Source organism: Rhinatrema bivittatum, chromosome 6, assembly GCF_901001135.1.
Source record: "Rhinatrema bivittatum chromosome 6, aRhiBiv1.1, whole genome shotgun sequence".
Lineage (NCBI taxonomy): Eukaryota > Metazoa > Chordata > Amphibia > Gymnophiona > Rhinatrematidae > Rhinatrema > Rhinatrema bivittatum.
The window spans coordinates 255,869,146-255,893,562 of record NC_042620.1 but is presented as its reverse complement, the minus strand read 5'-3'; the positions used below and the strand labels follow the sequence as shown (position 1 = coordinate 255,893,562).

At 45.3% G+C, this 24,417-nt stretch overlaps 1 protein-coding gene across 1 annotated transcript in view; it reads left to right on the top strand.

Moving 5' to 3' along the window:
* The first annotated feature begins 5,911 nt into the window (after positions 1-5,911).
* LOC115094137 (tryptase-like) overlaps positions 5,912-24,417 on the top strand; it is a 72,088-nt gene continuing 53,582 nt past the window's right edge. The window contains exons 1-2 of the mRNA XM_029606879.1: positions 5,912-6,055; positions 21,218-21,244. Coding sequence (XP_029462739.1) covers positions 6,016-6,055; positions 21,218-21,244 — 67 coding nt within the window. The 5' untranslated portion in view covers positions 5,912-6,015. The remainder of the gene's footprint in view (positions 6,056-21,217; positions 21,245-24,417) is intronic.

Below are 24,417 nucleotides of genomic sequence, written 5' to 3'. Positions count from 1 at the left end.
GCCATGGGAGGATGCAGGAAAGTCCCCATCACATTTGAAGAGGTAGCTTAGGGGGCAGGGCCTGAGCGAATGGATGAGCTGGGTACCACTGCCACTGCCAGACTCTCAGTAACAGCAGGGCCAAGGTGGTAGTTTTAAAATATGTGCACCAACAAGGGTTTGGCCCAGTTTAGCAGTAGTACCCTTGGGGAATCTGCCACTGCAGTGGAGAGAAACTCTCCCTTGTGTATGGATGCTATCACCGAACGCAGAGTTTCCATGCGAAAACGAGGTACCTTCAGCGTCTGATTGACCTTCTTCAAATCATCCAATCAACATTGCAAACTGGGTCTGGTCGATTCTATGAGTGATAACCTCACTAAGTAGTTGTGAGACTGAGGATTCCACTGATATAGAAAGGCTCTCTGAAGAGGCCACATGAGCGCCCTCACTCATGGCACCAGGTCCAAGTCCATCACTATGGAACCTAGAGTCTGAAGATAAAGCCTAAAGTTTGGATTCCTGACCTTTCATAACTTTCAAATTTGATCCCACAACTTCTGGATATGTTGTTCCAGCAGATACACATGGACGATCTTCATATCGAACTGAGCTGCCAGATAAATCAAGCTCTGGAATGGTTGAAGACTGCTTTGGAAAAGTTGACAATTCAACCCAAGTCTTGTAACAATTAGATCATCCGCTGAGAAACCTTGATGCTTTCCTAAAAGGATTTTACCTATATCAGTCAATCATCCAGATAAGGGTACACCAAGATCCCCTCCTTCCTCAAGGTTGCATCCACCACTACCATGTCCTTGAAGAATGTCCTTGGAGTTTTGGCCAATTCAAAAGGCAGAGCCTGAAACTGCAAAAAGAAGGAATTGCTGGTGATCCATCCAGATTGGGATGTTAAGGTATGCCTTCGTTAGATCCAATGAATTCAGGAATTCTCCCTTCTGCACAGTCATAATCACTGACCACGAAATAAATGTAATATTGCCCTTGCCCCTCCTGCCCATCTGGAACCAGAATGATAGCCTTCAAATTGAGAAGCCTTTGGAGAGTGAACTGCACAGCTTCTTTTTCCAGCAAAGTGACAAGAGGAAAACCTAAAAGCATCGGAAACAGGACAAGCAAATCCAAGGCGAAACCATGTCTTATAATTTCAAGGACCTGTTGGCGAATTAAACCCTTTGGCCAAGGGGGAGTTGATGCTTCCTGCAGGGAGGAGCCCCGCAGGTCCCCACCGTTGGCAGGTGGAGTGGAACGATGCAGGGACCCAATCGGAGCTTCGCCAATTCCAGCCCATATTCCCCTTAGGTTGAGCCCTTGGGTGCCAGGGCTGGCGGGTCTTAGGCGCAGGTCTCTGTGGTGAGTTGTAAAGCTGAAGATGTTGTAGTCCAGGAGGCAGGTGAAGCAGGATCCAGATGAGAGCTCAGAGCAAGGGACCAGTTGAGTGACAAAGACCAAGCAGGAGGAGAAGGTGCTCAGCCTGGGCGAACTAGAAAGAGACTATCAGCGAAGTTAGAGAGAAGGTAAAGGCTAGTGGTTCAAGGCATGTGGCAGAGGTTCAATGTTGAGATCCAGGTGAATGGTCAGTGGCAGGCAGCAAGCAATCCATGTCAGGTCCAAGTGAGGATCTAGCCAGAACTCCAGACAGGTAATGGAACAGGTGGGTGACCAGGAGGACACACTTAGGATGGGCAAATCACAAGAAGATACTGACGATAGGAGGATGGGACCGGACTACCACGGAGAACAGGAGTACACAGGAACACGAAAACTGAAGACGGTAACAAGGCTAACACTGTCGAGGTTGGAGCATGGGTATACACAATGGCAACTCACTCTTATCCTCAAGGTAGTCGACCTATTGCCATGGCACCTGGGCAACATTGAGGGAACCTTATATATCCAGGGAGCTATGATGTCATCAGGAACCGCCCAGGCCCCTTTCCCATCCTTTAAACAGAGGACAGTGGTGCGCGGGCATGCCTAGGGAACAGGCCTAAGATCAGCGTCGATGGTAGTAGGCCAGGCCTGGAGTGGGACAGAGGAGGCACTGGGCCCCGGCGTTGATATATGCCGGGTTAGCACTGAGGCACCTGAGGGAAGATCAGGCAAGTATGGAGGAGGACCAGGCCCCAAGGGAGCATGGCACCATGGGCTCCGGTGGCAAGAGTGCATGCATCAGTCTGCGGCCTTGTTGTAATTTGGGCTTACCTCTGATAAAACAGAGACAAACTACTACTGCCTATCTTTGGTACCAGAGACTAGGCTTCCAAGTCCTCATTGCACCAATCTGAAACTGGCACCTGCAGATGCATCCTGCCCACTCTTCTTGAAACAAAATGATTGAAACTAGGTAAAGGTTCAAGACCTCTGACCCAAAGACTCATGGCTTTACTGAGACCTCTTGAACTCCCAAAGGTGATTATGGAAAGAGTAAGGGTACAAGAAAGTCCTGACCCTATACTCAGGGAACCTTCAAACCCCTCAATGCCATGGTCATCTTATTCAACTCATCTCCAAGCAACAGCCATCCCTTAAAAGGCAACTTGGTCAAATTGGACTTAAGAGACCATATCCAATGATCAATTACGCATCCAGAGTGCCAAGCAACTACTATGGAGGCCATTGCTCTAGCAGAGGAGTGGGCCAAGTCATATCTGACATCTGTCAGAAATGCAGCACATAGCTCCAGAGATGGGGAATCCTACCCTAACTCTTCTTGTACCTCTTGCACAAGAAGCAACTTGGATCACACAACAAAACAGCACGCCGAGATCTGAAGAGCCATGGAAACTGCCTCCCAAGCCTCTTTGAGTATTGCCTCCATCTTCCTGTCCTGGGCATGCTTAAAAGCCACACCACCCTCAAATGGAATGGTTGTTCTCTCAGTCACCAAGCACACCAAGGCATCCACACATGGAAAAAAAAACTGCTACCTCATCTGTGGATACAGTGGTGGTTACATCCTGGCAAGGAAGAAACCCACCTTGGAATTAGCCTCCGGAGCTCCCCATTCCAAATCAATTAAGTCCTGCATTGCCTGGTGCAGCAGGAAAAAGTAGGACAACTTCCAAAAAATAACCATGATGAGAACTTCTTTGGACCCAGTAGCCATGTCCCCTTTGTCCTCAATAATCTGTAACTTGTCTAGGGACTGAGAAATCAGGGATGGTAATTCATCTCATGCTGGTGCTCTGAGCTTAAGGGAGGGGGCCCACCATCTTGATCAGGGTCTCTTTACTCTAAGATGACTGCCTAAGCAGCCCCCATGGAGAGAGAAGCACTCTCAGCAGTAGCTGCCAACCCAGAGGCCCCCCACAGACGCAAGGCAGAAAACTCAACCCTTGATATGCCTCCTGACTACCCCATAATACTTGCTGCAGACTGCTCCTGTTGAACAGGGCCTCCGGGAACCTCTCTCCATTGTTCTTTCTCTCTTTTTTTTTTTTTTGTCTACTGACAAAAGGAACAAAATTTAGAGGAACAGAGTGCCAAAATAGAGAAAGATTCCGGGCAGAGGGAAAGAACCGAGGTAGAGAGAGGAAGGAGAAGAGCTTGAGGGAGGGGTAGAAAAAAGCTATCTTTATCCTCCTGGAAGCCTCCCTGGAAAGTAGACTACTCAAGAGAGGGAGGCAGAAAGCTGTCACCTCTAGATTCCCCTCTATCTGATCCAAACGAACACCAGCAGGATTCGGTTCAACTAAGGGAGAGAAGACTATTCTGTCACCTCAGGAGCCCCCATTCCTAGTCAGCCACCAAGCCCGAGTCCATAGTACAATATGTACATCCACCATCTGCTGTCAGGCTGGTGTCAGCAAAGAGGTATATAGGAGATGACATCAGCAATCCTGTTGATCTCTATCTCCATCGGCTGATTGGCATGCATAACCCATTTGTATGAAATGATCTGACTGGATGAAGAGGAATAGAAATATTACTATAGGTCCCAGAATACCAATACACCTTCTACTGGAAAAACATGTGAGATGGGGGTGGGGTGGGGGGTGGGAGAGAGTTAACTTTCAGGGTCCTGAGGGCTAAGAGTGATTCTCCTTTGATTGTCCCTGGGAGAGGGGGGTCTCATTTCCTTGTCTCTCTGTCCTCATGGAGATGGGTAGATGTCCTCAGTGTGTGCTGTAGGTGCCAAAAACCACTTGGAGTCGCTTGCTTAGTGTCCAAAAAAATAAAGTCTTTGCTGCACTGATGAGATATAGCACAACAGTTTAATCTTCAGCACCTCAGAATTCCTTTTCCAATACAGTCTTTCCTTCCCTCTGTCTGTGCAGGAGTAACTTGTTCTAGGGGCAGGGAAGTCTCCACCTTCCAGGGCTTTGAAAAGTGAAGTTCCCAAGTGGACAGGAAATCCCTCCAGCATTGGTTATTTACACTTTCGAATAATAGAGGGACTAGGGGGCATTCCATGAAGTTAGCAAGTAGCACATTTAAGACTAATCGAAGAAACTTCTTTTTCACTCAACGCACAATAAAGCTCTAGAATTTGTTGCCAGAGGATGTGGTTAGGACAGTTAGTGTAGCTGGGTTCAAAAAAAGGTTTGGATAAGTTCTTGGAGGAGAAGTCCATTAACAGCTAGTAATCAAATTTACTTACGGGCCGATACAGTGAAGTCCGCGGGAGAGCGGGCGAACACCTGCTCTCCCGGCACGCGCACAGGCCACTCTCCTGTGCGTGTGATTCAGTATTCAAATTAGGGCCGGCAGTAAAAATAGGTAAAAAGAGGCGCTAGGGACACTAGCGCGTCCCTAGCACCTCTTTTTGGATAGGAGCAGCGGCTGTCAGTGGGTTTGACAGCCGATGCTCAATTTTGTCGGTGTCGGTTCTCAAACCCGCTGACAGCCACAGGTTCGGAAACCGGACGCCGGCAAAATTGAGCGTCCAGTTTTCAACCCATGAGCCGCGGGCCGACTTCAAATTTTATTTTTTTTTTAAACTTTTTGTAACTTTCGGGACCTCCGACTTAATATCGCCATGATATTAAGTCGGAGGGTGCACAGAAAAGCAGTCTTTGCTGCTTTTCTATGCACTTTCCCAGTGCCTAGAGAAATTAGCGCCTAATTTCTGAAAGTAAAATGTGTGGCTTGGCCGCACATTTTCCTTTCTGAATCGCTTGGGAATACCTAATAGCGCCCGCAACATGCATTTGCATGTTGCGGGCGCTATTAGTTCGGGGGGGGTTGGATGCACGTTTTTGACCCCTTAGTGAATAATGGGTAACGCTAGCGCGTCGAAAACGCGCGTCCAATCGTGGGTTAACAGTGCGCTCCGGTGGAGCGCACTGTACTGTATTGGCCTGTTTGGGAATAGCCTCTGCTATTAATTGCATCGGTAGCATGGGATCTTCTTAGTGTTTGGGTACTTGCCAGATTCTTGTGGCCTGGTTTTGGCCTCTGTTGGAAACAGGATGCTGGGCTTGATGGATCCTTGGACTGACCCAGCATGGCAATTTCTTATGTTCTTATTGGTAAAAATGTTAATACTGTCCTCGGCACCGAGAGACTACTTTGTAGTTTTGCTTTGATTATTGGTGCAAAGCCTGCAGGTAAAAATGCAGAGCTTGCACTAATGTGGGTAGTTTGATTATTGCCCCAACAATGTGGATGACAAGGTGCTGCCTCTTTTTAACTCACTGACTTCCTCCTTCATAGTTACAGACTCACAGAATAAGAGGGCAGTAACCAAGTGTATAAAAAAAATTACCTTTTAACCAGGAAATAGCCATTTTCACCCACCTCCACTAAGATACATGTTTTACAATCTTTTTTTTTTTTTTTTTTTTTTAAATAAAGCTTCCCCCTTAGCTGAGGGAGGATATTAATCCTCTCAGTACTAGCTAAACCGGTTTTGTGACCCTCTCTGTCATAGACACAGTGACGTTTCTCACCATTCAGGAAAGAGTGAGTAGCACCCATCCCTATTATGTGACAATCTCTGTTGTGGCTGGTGAGAAGTGGAAACAGTGTCTTCTAGTATGTGAGGAGACAAAGCAGGCACCACAGCAGGGGATGGGGGCGGCAACCGGGGCTGCACTCATATTCATGTTAGGTAAGTGATCTGGAAGGATTAAGGGAGAGGGATTCATTTTGTAAAGTTTTGGGTTCATTAGAGAGAGAGAGAGCGGTGGCCTTACAGTTCTCTGTGAAATTAGCTTTCAAGGTTTTAGCAGGGAGAAAGAAGGAAGGACAGGCAAAGAAAAACAGGAATAAACAGAGGGTGTGGGAGAAACGCAGAGAAAAATGTATAAAGAAAGAGAGAAATAGAGAGGGATAGATAGTGGGAAATAGTATGAAGATGGCTGAGTGAAATCTTGTGGGCTGGAGTAGGAATCACACTGACACCAGCCTTGCTCATCCAATTTCTACTTTTATTACTATAATCAGCAAAACAACATACCATTTAGAAATGAATGCCTACCTCTGCAGTGTACTCACAACTCAAACTTGCAGAAAGGGTCAGGAGCTCCTGCTCCTAGAGAGGTGGGGGTCTCCTAAATCCAGCTGAGCTTACACATATCCCCTATCCAGCAGGGTCCTGCCCACAGAGATCTCTCTCTCTCTCTTTAGGATTTAAGGTAGACCATGCTAAATACCTGGTCTTGCTTGCACAGATTAAGAAGGGGAAATAGGGTCATTCCTCAGCTTGGACCCATTGTTCGGAGTGTTTTCACTCCCTCTGTATCCCTTCCAGGGAAGTGCCTCACATCCCTTCCTCTGGCCTCTCATCATCTAGGCTTGGGGTTGGGGTTCTAGGGTCATGCTCACACCCACCTATTAGGGTTACCTCAGACAGCACTATTACTACCACTCAATGGACTCTTCACCCAGTATGTGCCCCCCCCCCCCTTCTTTGAGTCCATTGCTTGCTCCGGGTTCCACTTCTTCCCTGGCTGGACTCCTTCAACATCATGTGGGAATTTCCATGGTGGTTTCTCTTGCACTTGTGAGTTCTCTCCACTCTTCTCTCTGGCATCTTGTTCCTCCTCTGCACGATCACTATAACCGCACTCTGGCCATTCCACAGCAGCCCTCACCAACTCCTTGGCAGCACCCCTTGCTGTTTCCTCAGGCTATGAAGCTCCACCATGATCTTCTTATAACATTCTTCTCTTCCCGACAAGAGATTTCTGTTTCACCCAAGGTTTCATCAGGGGATTTAAAAATGTCTCTACACGGATCATCACTCTTTCACCTGGGAGCCATTTTACTCAACTGCTTTCTTCTTAAAAATCTGAAATTACAATCTCAGCTCTTCTCACCATGATATGTTACACGATCTGACCAGTGCTGTCATTATCACAACTGTCGACAGGTTTTCCATTCCTTATTCCAACACCTTCCTATCATTTTTCTCATGCCGCCAACCATTATCAACCTCTAATCCAACATGTTCAAAATCTCAACAGCGTTCACCAGCCATGGCATCTTCTTGGTGAGCTGAGATTTTGAACATGCTGAATTAGAGGTTGATAATGGTTGGCGGCATGAGAAAAATGCGTACTACTTTTTGGAAATTGTATGATGAAAAGGTGTTGGAATAAAGAATGGAAAACCTGGTTGGATCTGTAATTTCAGATTTTTAAGAAGAAAACAGTTGAGTAGAATGGCTCCCAATTGAAAGAGTGGTGATCTGTGTAGAGAAATTTTTGAATCCCCTGATGAAATCTTGGGCGAAACAGGAGTCTCTTGTCGGGAAGAGAAGAATGTTATAAGAAATTATTTGGAAGAGGAATGTGAAATATAAGGATCACACCACCAGGAAGATAAAGGACTTGTACTTAAAGAGTAACTTGGTACTTTTGGGAGTGTTAAACAATTTTTTTTGGCAAATTGTATTAAATATATTTAAAATAAATACTGTGAAAGTTGTTCAATGTACTGTATTGAGTATGTATGTGGAGAGTGATTGTTGATGTCTAAATATATACGTTTCATATTGTATTGTATTGTGGTGATATAAGAACCTTTTAAAAGATTTATTATAGAATATGTACACAAACAGGTATGTGTTATTTGTTATTCATGACTGAATTACCTGTGGTTGAAACCCATGGTGTCTATGTAAGAGCCCTAACACCAGGTGGAGCTTGTCTCCGTTGCCTGCTGTAAACCTAAACCTAATTTCTCTCCAGGCCCCACAGATCACTTTCTGTTTTAAAGGCAAGTCTACCTTTTTTTTTTCTTGTGTGCTCTTCTTTGAGCCAGCAAGCTTTAAAGTTTCAGTGCTTTGCAGCCCTAGCAGCCCTTTTCTTGTTTCCTAGCCCCCTTCTTTAGGAAGGGTTTCACAACATTTTTTTTTCACAGTCTTCCCTGGAGATTCTTTTCTTTGTGCCATATGTAAGAATGGCTGAGTGAAATCTTATGGGCTGAAGTAAAAACCACACTGACTCCAGCTTTTTCTCATACAATTTCAACCTTTGCTGATTTTAGTAAAAAAAAAAGCAAAAAAAAAAAAACAAACAAACAACATACCAGTAGACTGTATATCTTTGAGGTGTACTTACAATTCAAACCTGCAGAGATAACATAAAAGTTCCTGGATGTAATAAATGACTGTTTCATGGAGCAATTGGTTCAGGAACCAACAAGAGAGGGAGCTATTTTAGATTTAATTCTTAGTGGAACGCAGGATTTCGTGAGAGAGATAACGGTGATGGGGCCACTTGGCAATAGTGATCATAACATGATCAAATTTAAACTAATAACTGGAAGGGGGACAATTAGTAAATCTACAGCTCTAACACTAAACTTTCAAAAGGGAAACTGATAAAATGAGGAAAATCGAAAAAAACTGAAAGGTGCAGCTGCAAAAGTTAAGTGTTCAACAGGCATGGACATTGTTTAAAAATACAATCCTAGAGGCGCAGTCCAGATGTATTCCACACATTAAGAAAGGTGGAAGGAAGGCAAAACGATTACCATCATGGTTAAAAAGTGAGGTGAAAGAGGCTATTTTATCCAAAAAAAATCCTTCAAAAATTGGAAGAAGGGTTCCGGCAATGACGTCATCCGCACGGATGTCTGCGGTGTTAGGTCCGCTGCCCCCCTTCCAGGTCTTCCCCGATAACTCTGTGCAGTGGCAAAAAATTCTGATACCTCATGCCGGGAAGTTTTTCTAAAAGCTTTGTCCCTTCACTGTCACTGTCAGCGCAACGCAGGAGGCAAGTAATGATCGCAGCGGGAACAGCACAAAGCGGAGCCAGGCTCAGTGGGGCCAAGATGGTGGCTACTCGGGGGTTCTGCTTCTAATAATTACCTGGCACGGTGAGCGATCTTGCAGTGTTCCGACCTAAGTGGCTATTTAAAGGGCTCCTGCTGTTGCAGATAGTCTCCCGGTGCAGGGCTGGTGGGCAAGGGCAGAGACCGCCGCAGAGCAGAGCACAGCCTGCCATGAACAAGATGGCGGCCGTCCATGTGCGTCTCTCCCACTGAATTATGAATTTGCCTGGTGAGCTCGTGGCCTGTCTGCATGGGAGGGACCTCTACCAGACTTGAACTTTTAGCGGGACGCTAGTAAGTGGGGAGGAGAGAAATAGAACTGGATACCGCGCAACGGGTGGAGTGCCTCCCTTCAAAACCTGATTATTGGTCTTGTGGTGCTGGCGCAATCCAGATGGAGGCTTAAGTACGGAGCTTTCTGATCGCGCGGCGGAGGAAATTTGAGCTCCGTGGTTCCCTGTGGGTCCTCCCCCCCGATAGTCCTAAGACCGACAGCGCTCCGAGCAGCCTTGGCCTTGGTGATGGCTGCCTGCACTCTCAGGCTTCGCTGTTGCACTCCGCTGGCTACTAGGGATGTGAATCATTTTTTAACGATTTAAATTATCATCCGATATTTTTAATATCGTCATTAATTTTTAAAGAGTGCGATACAATAGAAATTCCCTCGATTTATCATTAAAAAATCATTAATTGGGTTAGTGCGCACTAACAGAAAATGATACAATTTGACACTTTTCAGGTCAGTTAAGGTCAGTTAGAAACATAGAAACATAGAAACATAGAAATGAGGAATGAATATGTAGTCCTATTGGCTGCCCTCTTATTTATTGATGTTACCAAGGTTCCCACTGAGGTGATGGTTTAATATATGGGGGATGGGAAATGGAAATGGTTGGTAGCTTGACAAAGGGAAGGGAAAGGGGGAGATGAAGGGCCAAGCAGTCCCACTCCCTGGTCTCTGAAGGACAGATCTCTTCAGAAAATCAGAGCTGCTGAATGCAGGGGCTGTCTCCCCCTTCACATCCCTCTTCCCCCCACCCCCCCCCCCCCCATTCACTGTGCTCAAGTTTGCAGTTCCTGTGTTAAACTAAACTTCTTTTTTTTCACTAGAGTAGAATAAAATAAAATGAACTACTTTGTGTATTAAACTAAAGAAACGTTACATAAAATGAAATTAAATACTTCTCTATATTCTACTTTAGTGAAACAAAACATTTAATAAAGAAACTTGCAACCTGAGCTTCAAAACATTAACATACTATAGAAAAACTAAACAAAAAACTTTATTATTAATTTATTATATTTACAGTGGTTAAATTTAAAGAGCAGGTTGAGGCTAGACTGGCTACTGGCTAGTGGCTACTGCTGGCACTGTCACTTCTGCAGCCTGCTGGCACTTTTTTTCTCTTTCTGGCTAGTGCGTGCTATATCTGGTAGCAAAATGGCCACGGGGAACAGCACCAAGCATGCGCGGCTTAGTGTGCACCTCTAGCTAACGAACATTTCCTCAAATGTTACTTTTAAACTATTAAGTAACAATTTTTGATAGTGCGCACTAAAATCATGCCGATCAGATTTTTTTCTCCCCCCAGCCGATCCAGATCGTTAAAACAATCGGGCACACAATTCACATCCCTACTGGCTACTTGGAACTCTCTTTCTCAGATATCTCATACTACACTCCCAGGTTTTGCTGTTGCATTCTGCTGGCTATTTGGAGCTCTCTTTCACAGATATCTCATACAGCACTCCCAGGCATCGCTGTTGCATCCTGCTGGTTATTTGGAACTCTCATTCTCAGATATTTCATTGTGTACGATTCTCGCCCGGCATCTGTAGTGCTGCCCAGGGGACCCCATTATTGTTCGGAGGGGGGTGCAATGCGACAGAGGAGCGTGCGGAAGAGTGTCGTCTGCCAGCCCCACACCCCTGCTGTTAAGATGGTGGAGGCCCCTGCAGGCGCCAAGGTTCTTGATTCGCTTTCTGCGGATGCTCTTCTTCAAATCTCTCAAAGCGTCACAGCAGCCCTCGACCTTCGCCTCACTAAAATACAGGCCTCCATGGACGACATCAAATCGGCGATGGAAGGTCAGACGAAACGGCTGGATGAAGCGGAACATGTTCTGTCGGACCATGGCGACTGGCTGGGCGAGTCAGAGCGTAATGTGGAAGCACTACAAGCTACCCAACGAGACTTGCTGGCGAAAATTGAGGATTTAGAAGACAGAAGTCGGAGGAACAACATCCGTATTATAGGGGTCCCAGAGTCAGTCAAGGACAGCGGGCTGTCTGAATTTGTGGAATCTTGGTTGCCGAGGCAGCTGGGCCTGGAGTTTTCTGCGGCATCGATGGTCTGTGAATGGGTTTATCGAATTGGAATCTTAAGAGAGGGAGCGGCCAGGCCCAGACCGGTGCTAGCAAAAATCCTGAACTGGACACATAAAACACAGATCATGCGGGCAGCCAAACAACAGGCATCCATGGAATTCCAGGGCCATAAGATACTTCTTTTCAATGATTTTTCAGCGGCGACGACGGCGCAGCGAAAGAGTATGTCTCCGGCGTGTACTGAGCTACATAAAAGGGGCATCAAATTTGGGCTACTTTATCCAGCTAAACTGCGTGTCTTCCATGATAACAAGGTTTTTCTCTTCACCTCTAGAGACGCTGCAGACAAGTTTATAGCTGCCTTGCCCGCCGCAGGGGGAGAATAACAGCTAGTCATCGTAGAGGCGCCTTCTTCGTTGTTGTAAAGAGGGAGGATTGTTGATGACTCTGGCTCATGTTATATGGCTCTTTCTCTACACTTGCTGATCGAAGTGACGTATCTCAAGTTTTTGTCACTGGGAACTGTTCTTTGCTATGATACCTGAGGCCTTGGAGAGAGGCTGGGGTGTCGGGGCCTTTGGACTGGGGGACCTCACGGCTCCATAATGATCTTCAAGTGCTGCCAATTTTGCCTGATAGTTTGAAAAAGTTCTGTTGCTGTTTTGGGGGGGGCGTGGGGGGCCTAGAGGGGGGCTTCTCTCTCCGCTGTTCCAGGGAATGGAGGGGGGGGGGGGGGAGTGGCTCTGAGCCTCTTGGGGCAGGTGACTGTGTTGTGGGTATGTGGGTTGATATGGCTGTGGTATGCTTGGTGTGAATGGTGTGCCTGAGTTGAGAAGTTCAGTTTGCTGGAGTTGAGGTGGGGGGGGAGCAGGGGGGAGAATCCTGGGTGACATCCTTCTCAAGATGGTATTAAGGCAGTTTTTTATGGCTAAATTTCCCTATGATCCCAGTGGCTTAGGCTGGGGAGCCCTGGGATTTATTGATCTCATAGCCACTTTGCCGCATTTCCTTGGTGATGCTGTTTAGGTAATCCCTGATATGGCTACGGTAAAATGCACATCTCTTAATGTAGATGGCATACACTCTCCTATCAAACGGAAGAAACTACTTATGGTTTTTAAACGCATGGGGGTCGCAGGTTGTGTTTCTTCAGGAGACCCACTTGTCGGCAAGTGAATATGCCAAATTACAGAGAGAATGGGTGGGGCAGTGTTTTTTCTCCTCATACTCGTCACGAAAAAGAGGGGTGGCTATACTACTTCATAAACAACTGCCTTTTCAATCAGAAAGAGTATGGCACGACCCCGAGGGTCGCTATGTTATAGTCTAGGGATTGTGTAATCAGCAAAGAGTGGCCTTATGTAATGTATATGCTCCTAATGTATATCAGCATACGTTTTTCACACGTCTCCTGGGGATCCTGGGTGAGCTTACTGATTGTGCGCTGCTGGTGGGAGGGGATTTTAATATGGTAGTCAATAAGTTGGAAGACTGCAAACCTCCTAAACCCATAGAATGTAATGATACCCATAAAGGTCCCAACTTTTTGTGTCAAGAATTGCGCCTGCTGGACATATAGAGGGCGTTGCACCCGGGAGAACAGGACTACACATTTTTTTCTCATCCTCATGGGTCTTATTCCCGTTTGGACTACTTTTTGATCTTGGAGTTCCTGTTCCCCAGGGTGACAACTGCTACCATAGGCACCTTTGCCCTATCGGACCATGCGCAGACCTCTGTCACAGTATCATTTGGACATACTCCTAAAGCCCCTTTCTCTTGGTGTATGTCTCCGGGTTTGTTCTTTGACAAGGAATTCTCCCGCTTCCTTACAGACCTTGGGAAGAATATATGTTTTTTAATACTACTCTTGGTTCTATGGGAAGCCGGAAAGGTAGTTATGCAGGGACACATTATAGCCTACGTTGCTACCCAGAATAAGAAGCATAACGCTGCGATTCTTAAGATGACAGAGGAACTGAAACAGGCGCAGCTCAGGCATATTAACGCAATGTCGGAGTCTAGCAAACGTGAAGTAGATGAACTGAGGGAAACCATGCATGCGCTTTTGTTCCAACGAGCATCCAAATCTATGAGATATTATAAATATCAGCTGTACCGATATGGTAATCGGCCCAGTAAATTGTTGGCTAGTTTGGTTAGAACACGTGGCCCCAAATCTCTCATCACTAGTATTAAAGATAGAACTGGGACCAGTCAGACAGCTTCTGCAGCCATTGCAGCCCGTTTCCTGGACTATTATAGTGGGCTTTATGGGGAAAAGGCTAGCCATCTCCCCTCAAGAGAGTCTTTCTTTTATAATTTTCCTTGGCCAAAGCTCACTGAGGCGCAGCTCCTTTCGTTAAATATGCCTATAACTGATTCTGAAATCCATGCCATCATACAATGCCTTAAGCTGGGAAAGGCGGCTGGTCCAGACGGCCTTGGGCCAGAGTTTTACAAGATTTTGAAATTTCCCATTTTGCCTGCGCTGCTGCCATATTATAATAGCCTAGTCCAGGGGCCTCCAGTTACGTCCACGGAAAATCAATCCACTATAGTGTTGCTCCCCAAACCTGAGAAAGATTTATAAGAAGTGGGCTCGTACAGGCCCATATCTCTTATCAAGGGATTTAAAAATATTGGCAGGAGTGTTGGCGGCCAGATTGTGTTTCCTTCTGCCCTCCGTGATTCATGGAGACCAAACAGGATTTATTAAAGAGCGCCAGGGTGTTAAAAATGTGAGGCGCCTGATTGGCCTTTTAAATTTTCATCCCAAGACTGAGGCCCTGGTGCTGAGCTTGGATGCAGAAAAGGCCTTTGATTCCCTTTCGTGTGACTATTTGTTCTGGGCACTACGAGCATATGGCATATCGAGCTCCTTTCTATCTTGGCTGCAGGCACTGTATGCTAGTCCTAGTGCCAGGTTACTTGTCAATGGTACCTTGTCGGAATCTTTCCCTATTTTATGTGGGGTCCATCATGGATGCTCCCTGTCCCCTCTTCTATTTGTATTAGCCTTGGAGCCTCTGGCTATTAAGCTGCGCTTGGAGGATGGGTTCTGGGGCCTCCGCATCGGCTGTCACCAGATGAAATTAGTAATGTTTGCTGATGACATTCTGTTGTTTGTGGGGCAACCCCGGACTAGCATCCCTGTTATTATTCAATGTTTTAATGTTTTTCAATCTATCACGGGCCTGACCATTAATTTTTCCAAATCGTAGGCGCTTGCCCTTGACCCCGGAGTGCAGCACCATTGGCCGGGAGGGTTCCCGTTCATGTGGGCTCAGAATAAAATGAAATACCTGGGGGTTTGGATCTCCCGAGACCCTATAGATCTTTATGACCTGAATATAAAAAACACATTGGCAGAATTAGATGCCCAACTCAAGGCTTGGCGCTCCTTGCCTCTTTCCCTCTTTGGCAGAAGCGCTCTCCTTAAGATGGTGCTCATGCCTAAGCTACTTTATAAATTGCATAAGTTGCCCTGCTGGCTCACAAGTAGAGATAAACGGTGGTTGCAGTCTTCCTTCCAAAAATTCCTTTGTGTGGGGAAAAAAGCGAGGTTACGTTATCAGGTGTTGATGTCTCAGAGAGGGGAGGGGGGCCTTGGCCTGCCGGATGTTCGGTTATACAACGATGCTTGCCAACTCAGATATGTGGGGGAATGGCTCCTTGATGAGTATGCATATTGTGAAGATGGACTGGTTATTAGCATGGTCGCCCCATGGTCCCCTCTATACCTGATCCAGGCCAGTCCTGGGGCTTATCGGACCTTAACCATCCCTCGCAGCTTGGTGCAGCCATGTCAACAGGCTTGGTGCTGGATACGATCACGAGGGGGAGTGGCTGGCCTTCCCTCTCTCTTCATGCCCTTAATGGGTAACTTGGATTTTCCCCCAGGCCGAGCCAACCATTTTCTTTTTGATGCCTGCCTGCAGAAAGGTTTGACGCTCATTTTTCACTTTTATGCTAATGACTCGCCAGTGGTGCATGACTTTACATCTTTGACCAGAGACTATGACTTACCAGCTAAACATTTCTATGCATACCTGCAGACTCGTCATTATCTCCAATCCTTCCACTGGACTGAGGAGTCCTTTCGTCGGGAGTCAGCTTTTACGCAGTGTTTTTTTGATGGGGCCCTAAAGTGTAACACCATCAAAGGCTGGTGTGAGTTCGGCAGAACATATCGCTCTGTGTCACATGTGGCCTCTTTAGCCCGGTATTGGACTGAGGCATGGGCCATAGATATCTCTAATGCATACTTGCTTTCATGTTTCAAGCTTATGCCCAAAAGCCTACCGGATCTCTCTCTTCAAGAGTTACAATTCAAGATTTTGCACCACATTTTTTGCGATGATGTTTGCCGCTGCCAGATGGGGAAGTTACCCTCCCCTAAGTGTATTAAATGTCATCAAGTGATGGGTACTTTGGTACACAGATTGTTTATTTGCCCTATTCTGAGATCATTTCGGACGAAAGTGCTTGCAGTCATAGCTCAGTGTATTGGCTCCTCTATTGGCTGGACGGACAAGTTACTTCTCTCTGGTTTGAGAGATGCTCTCCATTCTTACAAGTTGTCCTTGGATAAATTTGGCCATACTGAAATATTACTGGCATGCCGCACGATCTTAGCTGATTGGATAACCCCAGACACGCCGCCCAACCTGCGGGCCTGGTTTGGGCAACAGGCATTTTCAATGCAAATGGAACGGCTGGTTGCCTTGAACAGCGAGAGGGAACGGGACTCGATCTACCAGTCTTGCTGGTCAATTTGTTATACTTTATTGCCATCGGATCTCCAAACCACTCTCACTGCCACTGGATATCATTCTTCTTGGAAATGATTGGAATTCTCTCGCTGCCTGGTTTGCCCTGTGCCTTGCAACTTGATTCACGATCATTGTGTATTCCAGTAAGGACTGAACTTTGAAAGGGCATTTGATATCTCTTCTCTGCGATTGTGTGGCAATGTTTGTCATGGAGGGGTTGTCCCCCAGGGCAGGGCAGGGGAGGGGGGGAGGGGGTTGTGTGTAGTGTGAGGAATGTCTGTGGCTGTCTGTGATGTGAGTGGGTGGTGGGATATAGTTGGAGTTTAATCTGTTTATCTTGGTCCGGAGGACCTCAAAAGGAGAGTACACAGGGTGTTGTTACAGTTGACCCTGCTATGATGGGGGATTGCTCTTATAGTGTATCATGGCGCTAATATTTGATTCATATTGTGCTCTTTCTTCCCCAAAGTCAGGTTTTGGTTGTACCTGTGTTGCTCTTTAATAAAAATGAGTTTGACAGAAAAAAAATTGGAAGAAGGATCCATCTGAAGAAAATAGGATAAAACATAAGCATTTTCAAGTTAATTGTAACACATTGATAAGACAGGCGAAGAAAGAATTTGAAATGAAGTTGGCCAAAGAGGCAAAAACTCATAATAAAAACTTTTAAAAATATATATGAAGCAAGAAACCTGTGAGGGAGTCGGTTAAAGGGGCTCTTAGGGAAGATAAGGCCATTGCAGAAAGACTAAATGAATTCTTTTCTTCCGTGTTTACTAATGAGGATGTTGGGGAGATACCAGTTCCGGAGATGGTTTTCAAGAGTGATGAGTCAGACGAACTAAATCAATTCACTGTGTACTGGGAAGATGTAGTAGGCCAGATTGACAAACTAAAGAGGAGCAAATCATATGGACTGGATGGTATGCATCCTAGGGTACTAAAGGAACTAAGAAATGAAATTTCTGATCTATTAGTTAAAATTTGTAACCTATCATTAAAATCATCCATTGTACCTGAAGACTGGAGGGTGGCCAATGTAACCCCAATATTTAAAAAGGGCTCCAGGGGTGATCTGGGTAATTATAGACCAGTGAGTCTGACTTCAGTGCCGGGAAAAATAGTGGAAACTATTCTAAAGAACAAAATCGTAGAGCATATAGAAAGACATGGTTTAATGGAAAACAGTCAACATAGATTTACCCAAGGGAAGTCTTGCCTAACAAATATTCTTTATTTTTTTGAAGGGGTTAATAAACATGTGGATAAAGGTGAACCGGTAGATGTAGTGTATTTGGATTTTCAGAAGGCGTTTGACAAAGTCCCTCATGAGAGGCTTCTAAGAAAACTAAAAAGTCATGGGATAGGAGGCGATGTCCTTTCGTGGATTACAAACTGGTTAAAAGACAGGAAACAGAGAGTAGGATTAAATGGTCAATTTTCTCAGTGGAAAAGGGTAAACAGTGGAGTGCCTCAGGGATCTGTACTTGGAATGGTGCTTTTCAATATATATATATATATAAATGATCTGGAAAGGAATACGAGTGAGGTTATCAAATTTGCGGACGATACAAAATTATTCAGAGTAGTTAAATCACAAGCTGATTGTGATACAATACATTAGGACCTTGCAAGACTGGAAGATTGGGCATCCAAATGGCAGATGAAATTTAAGGTGGACAAGTGCAAGGTTTTGCACATAGGGAAAAATATCCCTTGCTGTAGTTACATGATGTTAGGTTCCATATTAGGAACTACCACCCAGGAAAAGGATCTAGGCATCATAGTGGATAATACATTGAAATCGTCGGCTCAGTGTGCTACAGCAGTGAAAAAAGCAAACAGAATGTTAGGAATTATTAGGAAGGGAATGGTGAATAAAACACAAAATGTCATAATGCCTCTGTATCGCTCCATGGTGAGACCGCACCTTGAATACCGTGTATAATTCTGGTCGCCGCATCTCAAAAAAGATATAGTTGTGATGGAGAAGGTACAGAGAAGGGCAACCAAAATGATAAAGGGGATGGAACAGCTCCCCTAGGAGGAAAGGCTGAAGAGGTTAAGGCTGTTCAGCTTGGAGAAGAGACGGCTGAGGGGGGATATGATAGAGGTCTTTAAGATCATGAGAGGTCTTGAACGAGTAGATGTGAATCGGTTATTTACACTTTTGGATAATAGAAGGACTAGGGGGCATTCCATGAAGTTAGCAAGTAGCACATTTAAGACTAATCAGAGAAAATTCTTTTTCACTCAATGCACAATTAAGCTCTGGAATTTGTTGTCAGAGGATATGGTTAGTGCATTTAGTGTAGCTTGGTTCAAAAAAGGTTTGGATAAGTTCTTGGAGGAGAAGTCCATTAACTGCTATTAATCAAGTTTACTTAGGGCATAGCCACTGCTATTAATTGCATCAGTAGCATGGGATCTTCTTGGTGTTTGGGTAATTGCCAGGTTCTTGTGGCCTGGTTTGGCCTCTGTTGGAAAAAGGATGCTGGGCTTGATGGACCCTTGGTCTGACCCAGCATTGCAATTTCTTATGTTCTTATGTTCTTAAAAACAAGCCATATTGGTCAGACCAAGGGTCCATCAAGCACAGCATCCTGTTTCTAACAGTAGCCAATCCAGGCTACAAGTATCTGGCAAGTACCCAAAAACTAAGTATATCCCATGCTACTGATGCTAGTGATAGCAGTGGCTATTTTCTAAGTCAACTTGATTAATAGCAGGTAATGGACTTCTCCAAGAACTTCTCCAATTCTTTTCTAACCCAGCTACACTAAGTGCACTAACCACATCCCCTGGCAACAAATTCCAGAGTTTAATTGTGCGTTGAGTGAAAAAGAACTTTCTCCGATTAGTTTTAAATGTGCTACATGCTAACTTCATGGAGTGCCCCCTAGTCTTTCTATTATCCCAAAGAATAAATAACCAATTCACATTTACCTGTTCTAGACCTCTCAAGATTTTAAACACCTGTATCATATCCCCCCTCAGTCGTCTCTTCTCCTAGCTGAACAGTCCTAACCTCTTTAGTCTTTCCTTATAGGGAAGCTGTTCCATTCCCCCCATCATTTTGGTAGCCCTTCTCTGTACCTTCTCCATCGCAACTACATCTTTCTTGAGATGCGTTGACCAGAATTGTACACAGTATTCAAGGTGCAGTCTTCACCATGGAGCGATACAGAGGCATTATGACATTTTCTGTTTTATTCACCATTCCCTTCCTAATAATTCCTAACATTTTGTTTGCTTTTTTGACTGCTGCAGCCCACTGAGCCGACAATTTCAATGTATTATCCACTATGACGTCTAGATCTCTTTCCTGGGTGGTAGCTCATAATATGCCGTGCTCCATGGGCCAGATTTTCAAAGGTGTACGCGCGTACCCCCCGAAAACCTGGCCCAAACACCCCCTGCGTGCGCAAGTCCCGGGGCTTTCCTGGGGGGGGGGCCTTTCGGGGAGTGTGTCGCGATCCGCGCGTTATCGGGGGGGGGGGGGGGCGGGTCGAGGGGGCGTGATGCGTTATCCGGGGGCGGCGCCGCGGGGGTGGTTTCGGCCTGGGGGTGTTCCAGGGGCGTGGCCACGGCCTCCGGGCCAGCCCCCGCACCGTAACATGGAGTGCGGCAGCCGGCCCAGCCCGTGCAAAGTTACGCCTGCTTCGAGGTAGGTAGGGGAAGGGAGGGGAAGGTGGGGGGAGGGCGAAGGAAAGTTCCCTCCGAGGCCGCTCCGATTTCAGAGCGACCTCGGAGAGAACGGAGGCAGGCTGCGCGGCTCGGCGCGCACAGGCTGCCAATTTTGGGCAGCTTTGCGCGCGCTGACCCCGGATTTTAATGGATACGCGCGTTTCTATTGAAATCTCTCGTACTCTTGTTCGCGCCTGGTGCGCGAACAAAAGTATGCGTGTGCTCAGATTTATAAAATCTGCCCCCATGTTCCGGTCCAGAGGCCGCGGCCACCCTCCCGGAACGCCCCTGGGCCAAAACCATGCCCACGGCGCCTCCCCCGGATGACGCGCTGAACGCGTCACGCCCCCTTGAAACGCCCCCCGATGACGCGCAGATCGCGACGCGTGGATCGCAACACGCCCCTCGAAACCCCCCCCCCCCCAGGAAAGCCCCAGGACTTACGCGCGTCCCGGGGCTTTGCGCACGCCGGTAGCCTATGCAACATAGGCTCGGCGCGCGGAGGGGGGGGGGGTGTTTGGACCAGTTTTTAGGGGGGTACGCGCATATTCCTTTGAAAATCTGGCCCTTAATGTCTAGTCCTGCACAGGTTAAGGAGGGGAAATAGGAACACTCCTTCATACAGAGTAATATAGAAAGTGACAGAAAATGAAAGAATGTGAGAGGGCCTAATGACTTTTGCCTAGGGGTTGCCAGGCATCAGTAAATTTGCTGATAGCTAAAAAAATCAAGTAAACAAAATGAATCCATACAATAATTTCAGGTTAGTAAAACCTGACAATTGCTGAGGCCTGTGCCTCCTGGAAGTGGCAGTAGGCCCATGACCGTTAGGCCTGTGTCTCCAGTACCATGGATTCAGGCTGCAGCTATGTCAACACTTGGTAAAGAGTAGCAGCAGAATGTCATGCACTGCCAGTAGGTCAAGAGAAACCTGTTTCTAAAGTCCTTTGGCAAGATACATAGACCTGAAGATTCGTGATGCACAAAACAGTGAATTTGGCATAGTAAGGTCAGCTGTGCAAAAGCTGGAGTTGGTAAAACATTTTCATAAAAAGTTATGTTAACAGTAAAAGTCTAGCAGATTATAGTAAATTGTTTGCATGACTTGGCAGTTCTGCTTTTTGTCTTCTTTGCTTAATATTTGACTGCTATTGCCTCAGACACAATCGTAGGTTCTGACTTTGATCTCTCTTTTTTTCCAGGTATTGTAGGATGTCTTGTAGACACAGGTCAGTGCAATACAACATTTAACTGCAATATTCTAAAGATCCCATACCACTTAAGAAAGTCAGAGGAAATGTTCCCTTTATCAGTAATTCACATTTAGGATAAGACTACTTTGAAAATTAGTGGGACTGTGTATATCTTAGTGCAGCACAAGGGCGAACATTTGCACCTGCTAAAGAGCAGGTGTAAATGTGCATGCAAATATTTATGCACACACTTTTAAAAATTGAAAATACATGCATAAATGAATTCCTTGCCCTATCTCTACCTCTAGGAACACCTTCATTCCAGCATGCATAAAAATATGCAAAACATAAGTTTTGCATATCCTTTTAAAGTATTCAGCCCACAAAGTAATTTTCAAAAGGTCCATTTATGTGCATTAATGCTTTTGAAAATTACCCCTTTAAATGTTCAGATACAACAGGAGAAACAGAGCTACAGGAAGGGCTGAAGGTTTCTGTAACACATCTCCATGGAACAGCAGCAGGATGTCTATAGAAGGGCAGAGTGTTTTGGGTTTTTTTTTGCTAAACTAACTAAAACATGAAATTGCAAGTCTGTTACTTATAATCTGTAATCTATCATTTAGAACAGCGACAATGCTATTAGACTGGAAGGTGGCCAGTGTTACACCAATTTTTAAAAACAGCTCTAGGATTGATCCAGGAAACTATAGACTGGCGAGCATGATGTCAGTGCTAGGCAAAATGGTAGAAGCTATTCTTGAAAAACAAACCACTGGCCATTTCAATAGACATGGCTTAATGGGGAAGAGTCAACAAGGTTTTAGCAAAGAGAAATCTTGCCTTACCAATCTTTTAGATATTTTTGAAAGTGTATATAAATATACCTGGGAACATTTGAGTGCGCAGCTGGGTCAAAAAAGCAAATGGAATGTTAGGAATGATCCAAAAAGGAATGGAGAATAAAATGGAGAATATCATATTGCCTCTGTATTGATCCATGGTGTGGCCGCTCCTTGAGTACTGAGAGCAATTTTGGTCAACCCATCTCAAAAAGACAGCGCAACTAGAAAAGGTAGAGAGGAGGATGATAAAAATGATAAACAAAACAAAACAGTTCCCCTATGATAAGAGAACATAACATTTAAGAATATAAAATGTGTCATGCTGGGTCAGACCAAGGTCCATCAAGACCAGCATTCTGTATCTGACAGTGGCCAATTTGGGTCACAAGTACCTGTCAGATCCCAATAGTTGATCTTTCTTGAATCTCACTCCTAGGGATAAGCGCTGGCTTTCTCAAATCTACCTGGCTCATAACTGTTTATGGACTTTTCCTTCAGGAACTTGTCCAATCCTCTTTTGAACCCCACTATGCTAGTTGCCTTGACCCCCATCTGTTAGCTTTATTGTGCGCTGAGTGAAAAAATACTTCCTATGATTTGCTTTCCCTGTACCTACTGTCAGTGAATGACAGGGTACACTCTGCTCCTACCCTACCTGCTTCACACGACCCTTCTGCCCTTAGGAAGAAGTTTATTTTTTTTATTTCAGAGATGTGAATTCTCCTTTAGAGTTAGTTAGATAAATGAACCAGTCTGAATGTATGAAAATAATTTATTTTATTCATATAAAAATGATAATCTTTTAAAGCATATGAATAACTTTATGAAGCATTACAGTGCTTAAATCTCATTTTAATCAAACAGTGCAGAGCTATAAGTGTGACTATTGTAACAATAGTGACTGCAACAATAGAAATTAGATAAACATCTACTATTTATTTATTTATTTATTTATTTATTTATTATTTTTATTATACCGAGTTTCATGATAGGAATCACATCAACCCGGTTTACAATTAACAATGTGAGTAAAGGCAGAGAGTAACATAGTAAAAACATTTCCCAATTCAACATCAAATATAGTATGAAATATAGTATGAAATATAGTATACTAAAGACATTTTCTTGTGAAATAAATGCTTTCTAATACATATCTTGCTAATACTTGCTAGAAAGGGTTCTCATATGCAGAAAAGTAATCAAAAAGCTTACCAATCAATTAGCCCACTATTATCTGTCTCTCTCTCATGCAGTCAGTCAAAGTTCTGCCTGCATTGGCTTTCTTGCTTTTGGGCCGATACAGTAAAAACACGATTCAGTATTTTAATTTATTTTAATTAGGGCCGGCGGTAAAAAGAGGCGCTAGGGACACTAGCGCGTCCCTAGCGCCTCTTTTTTGACAAGAGCAGCGGCTGTCAGCAGGTTTGACAGCCGACACTCAATTTTGCCGGCGTTGGTTCTCGTGCCCGCTGACAGCCACGGGTTCGGAAACCAGACGCCAGCAAAATTGAGTGTCCGGTTTTCGACCCGCGGGCCTATTTCAATTTTTTTTTTCAATTTTTTTTTACTTTTTTTAACTTTCGGGACCTCTGGCTTAATATCGCTATGGTATTAAGTCGGAGGGTGCACAGAAAAGCAGTTTTTACTGCTTTTCTGTGCACTTTCCCGGTGCCCGGAGAAATTAGCGCCTACCTTTGGGTAGGCGCTAATTTCTGAAAGTGAAATGTGTGGCTTGGCTGCACATTTTATTTTCTGTACCGCGCAGGAATACCTAATAGGGCCATCAACATGCATTTGCATGTTGCAGGCGCTATTAGGTTCGGGGGGGTTGGAATAAGGGGTAAAGCTAGTGCGTCCAAAACACGCGTCCAATCGCGGGGTAACAGAGTAATGGACGGCCGGCGCCATCTTTAAAAATGGCATGGGCCATCCAGTGCTCCTACCATGTGACAGGGGCCTGCCAATGGCACGGATACCCTGTCACATGGTAAGGGCAAAGGGCCATCGGCGGCATTTTAATTAGTGGCAGCCGATGGCCCGAGAGCGGGAGATCTCTCCCGGGACCCCCACTGGACCACCAGGTAATTTAAAAAAGTTTTGGGGGGGGGGGTCGGGTGGGTGGGGGAAGCTAAGGGATCAGTTTTAAAGGGTCGGGGTGGGTTTAGGGGTTGCCGTTTTTCCTGCCCTCCCCCAAAACGATAAGAGATCCCCACGAACAATTTCGTGGGGTTTTCCTATCGATTTCGGGGAGCCCCCGATTTCTGACGACATTGAAAATATCGTGAAAAACGATTCACATCCCTACTGTATATACTTGATTACAAATAAACACATTTTCATATTTAATAACATATTTTCTGACAG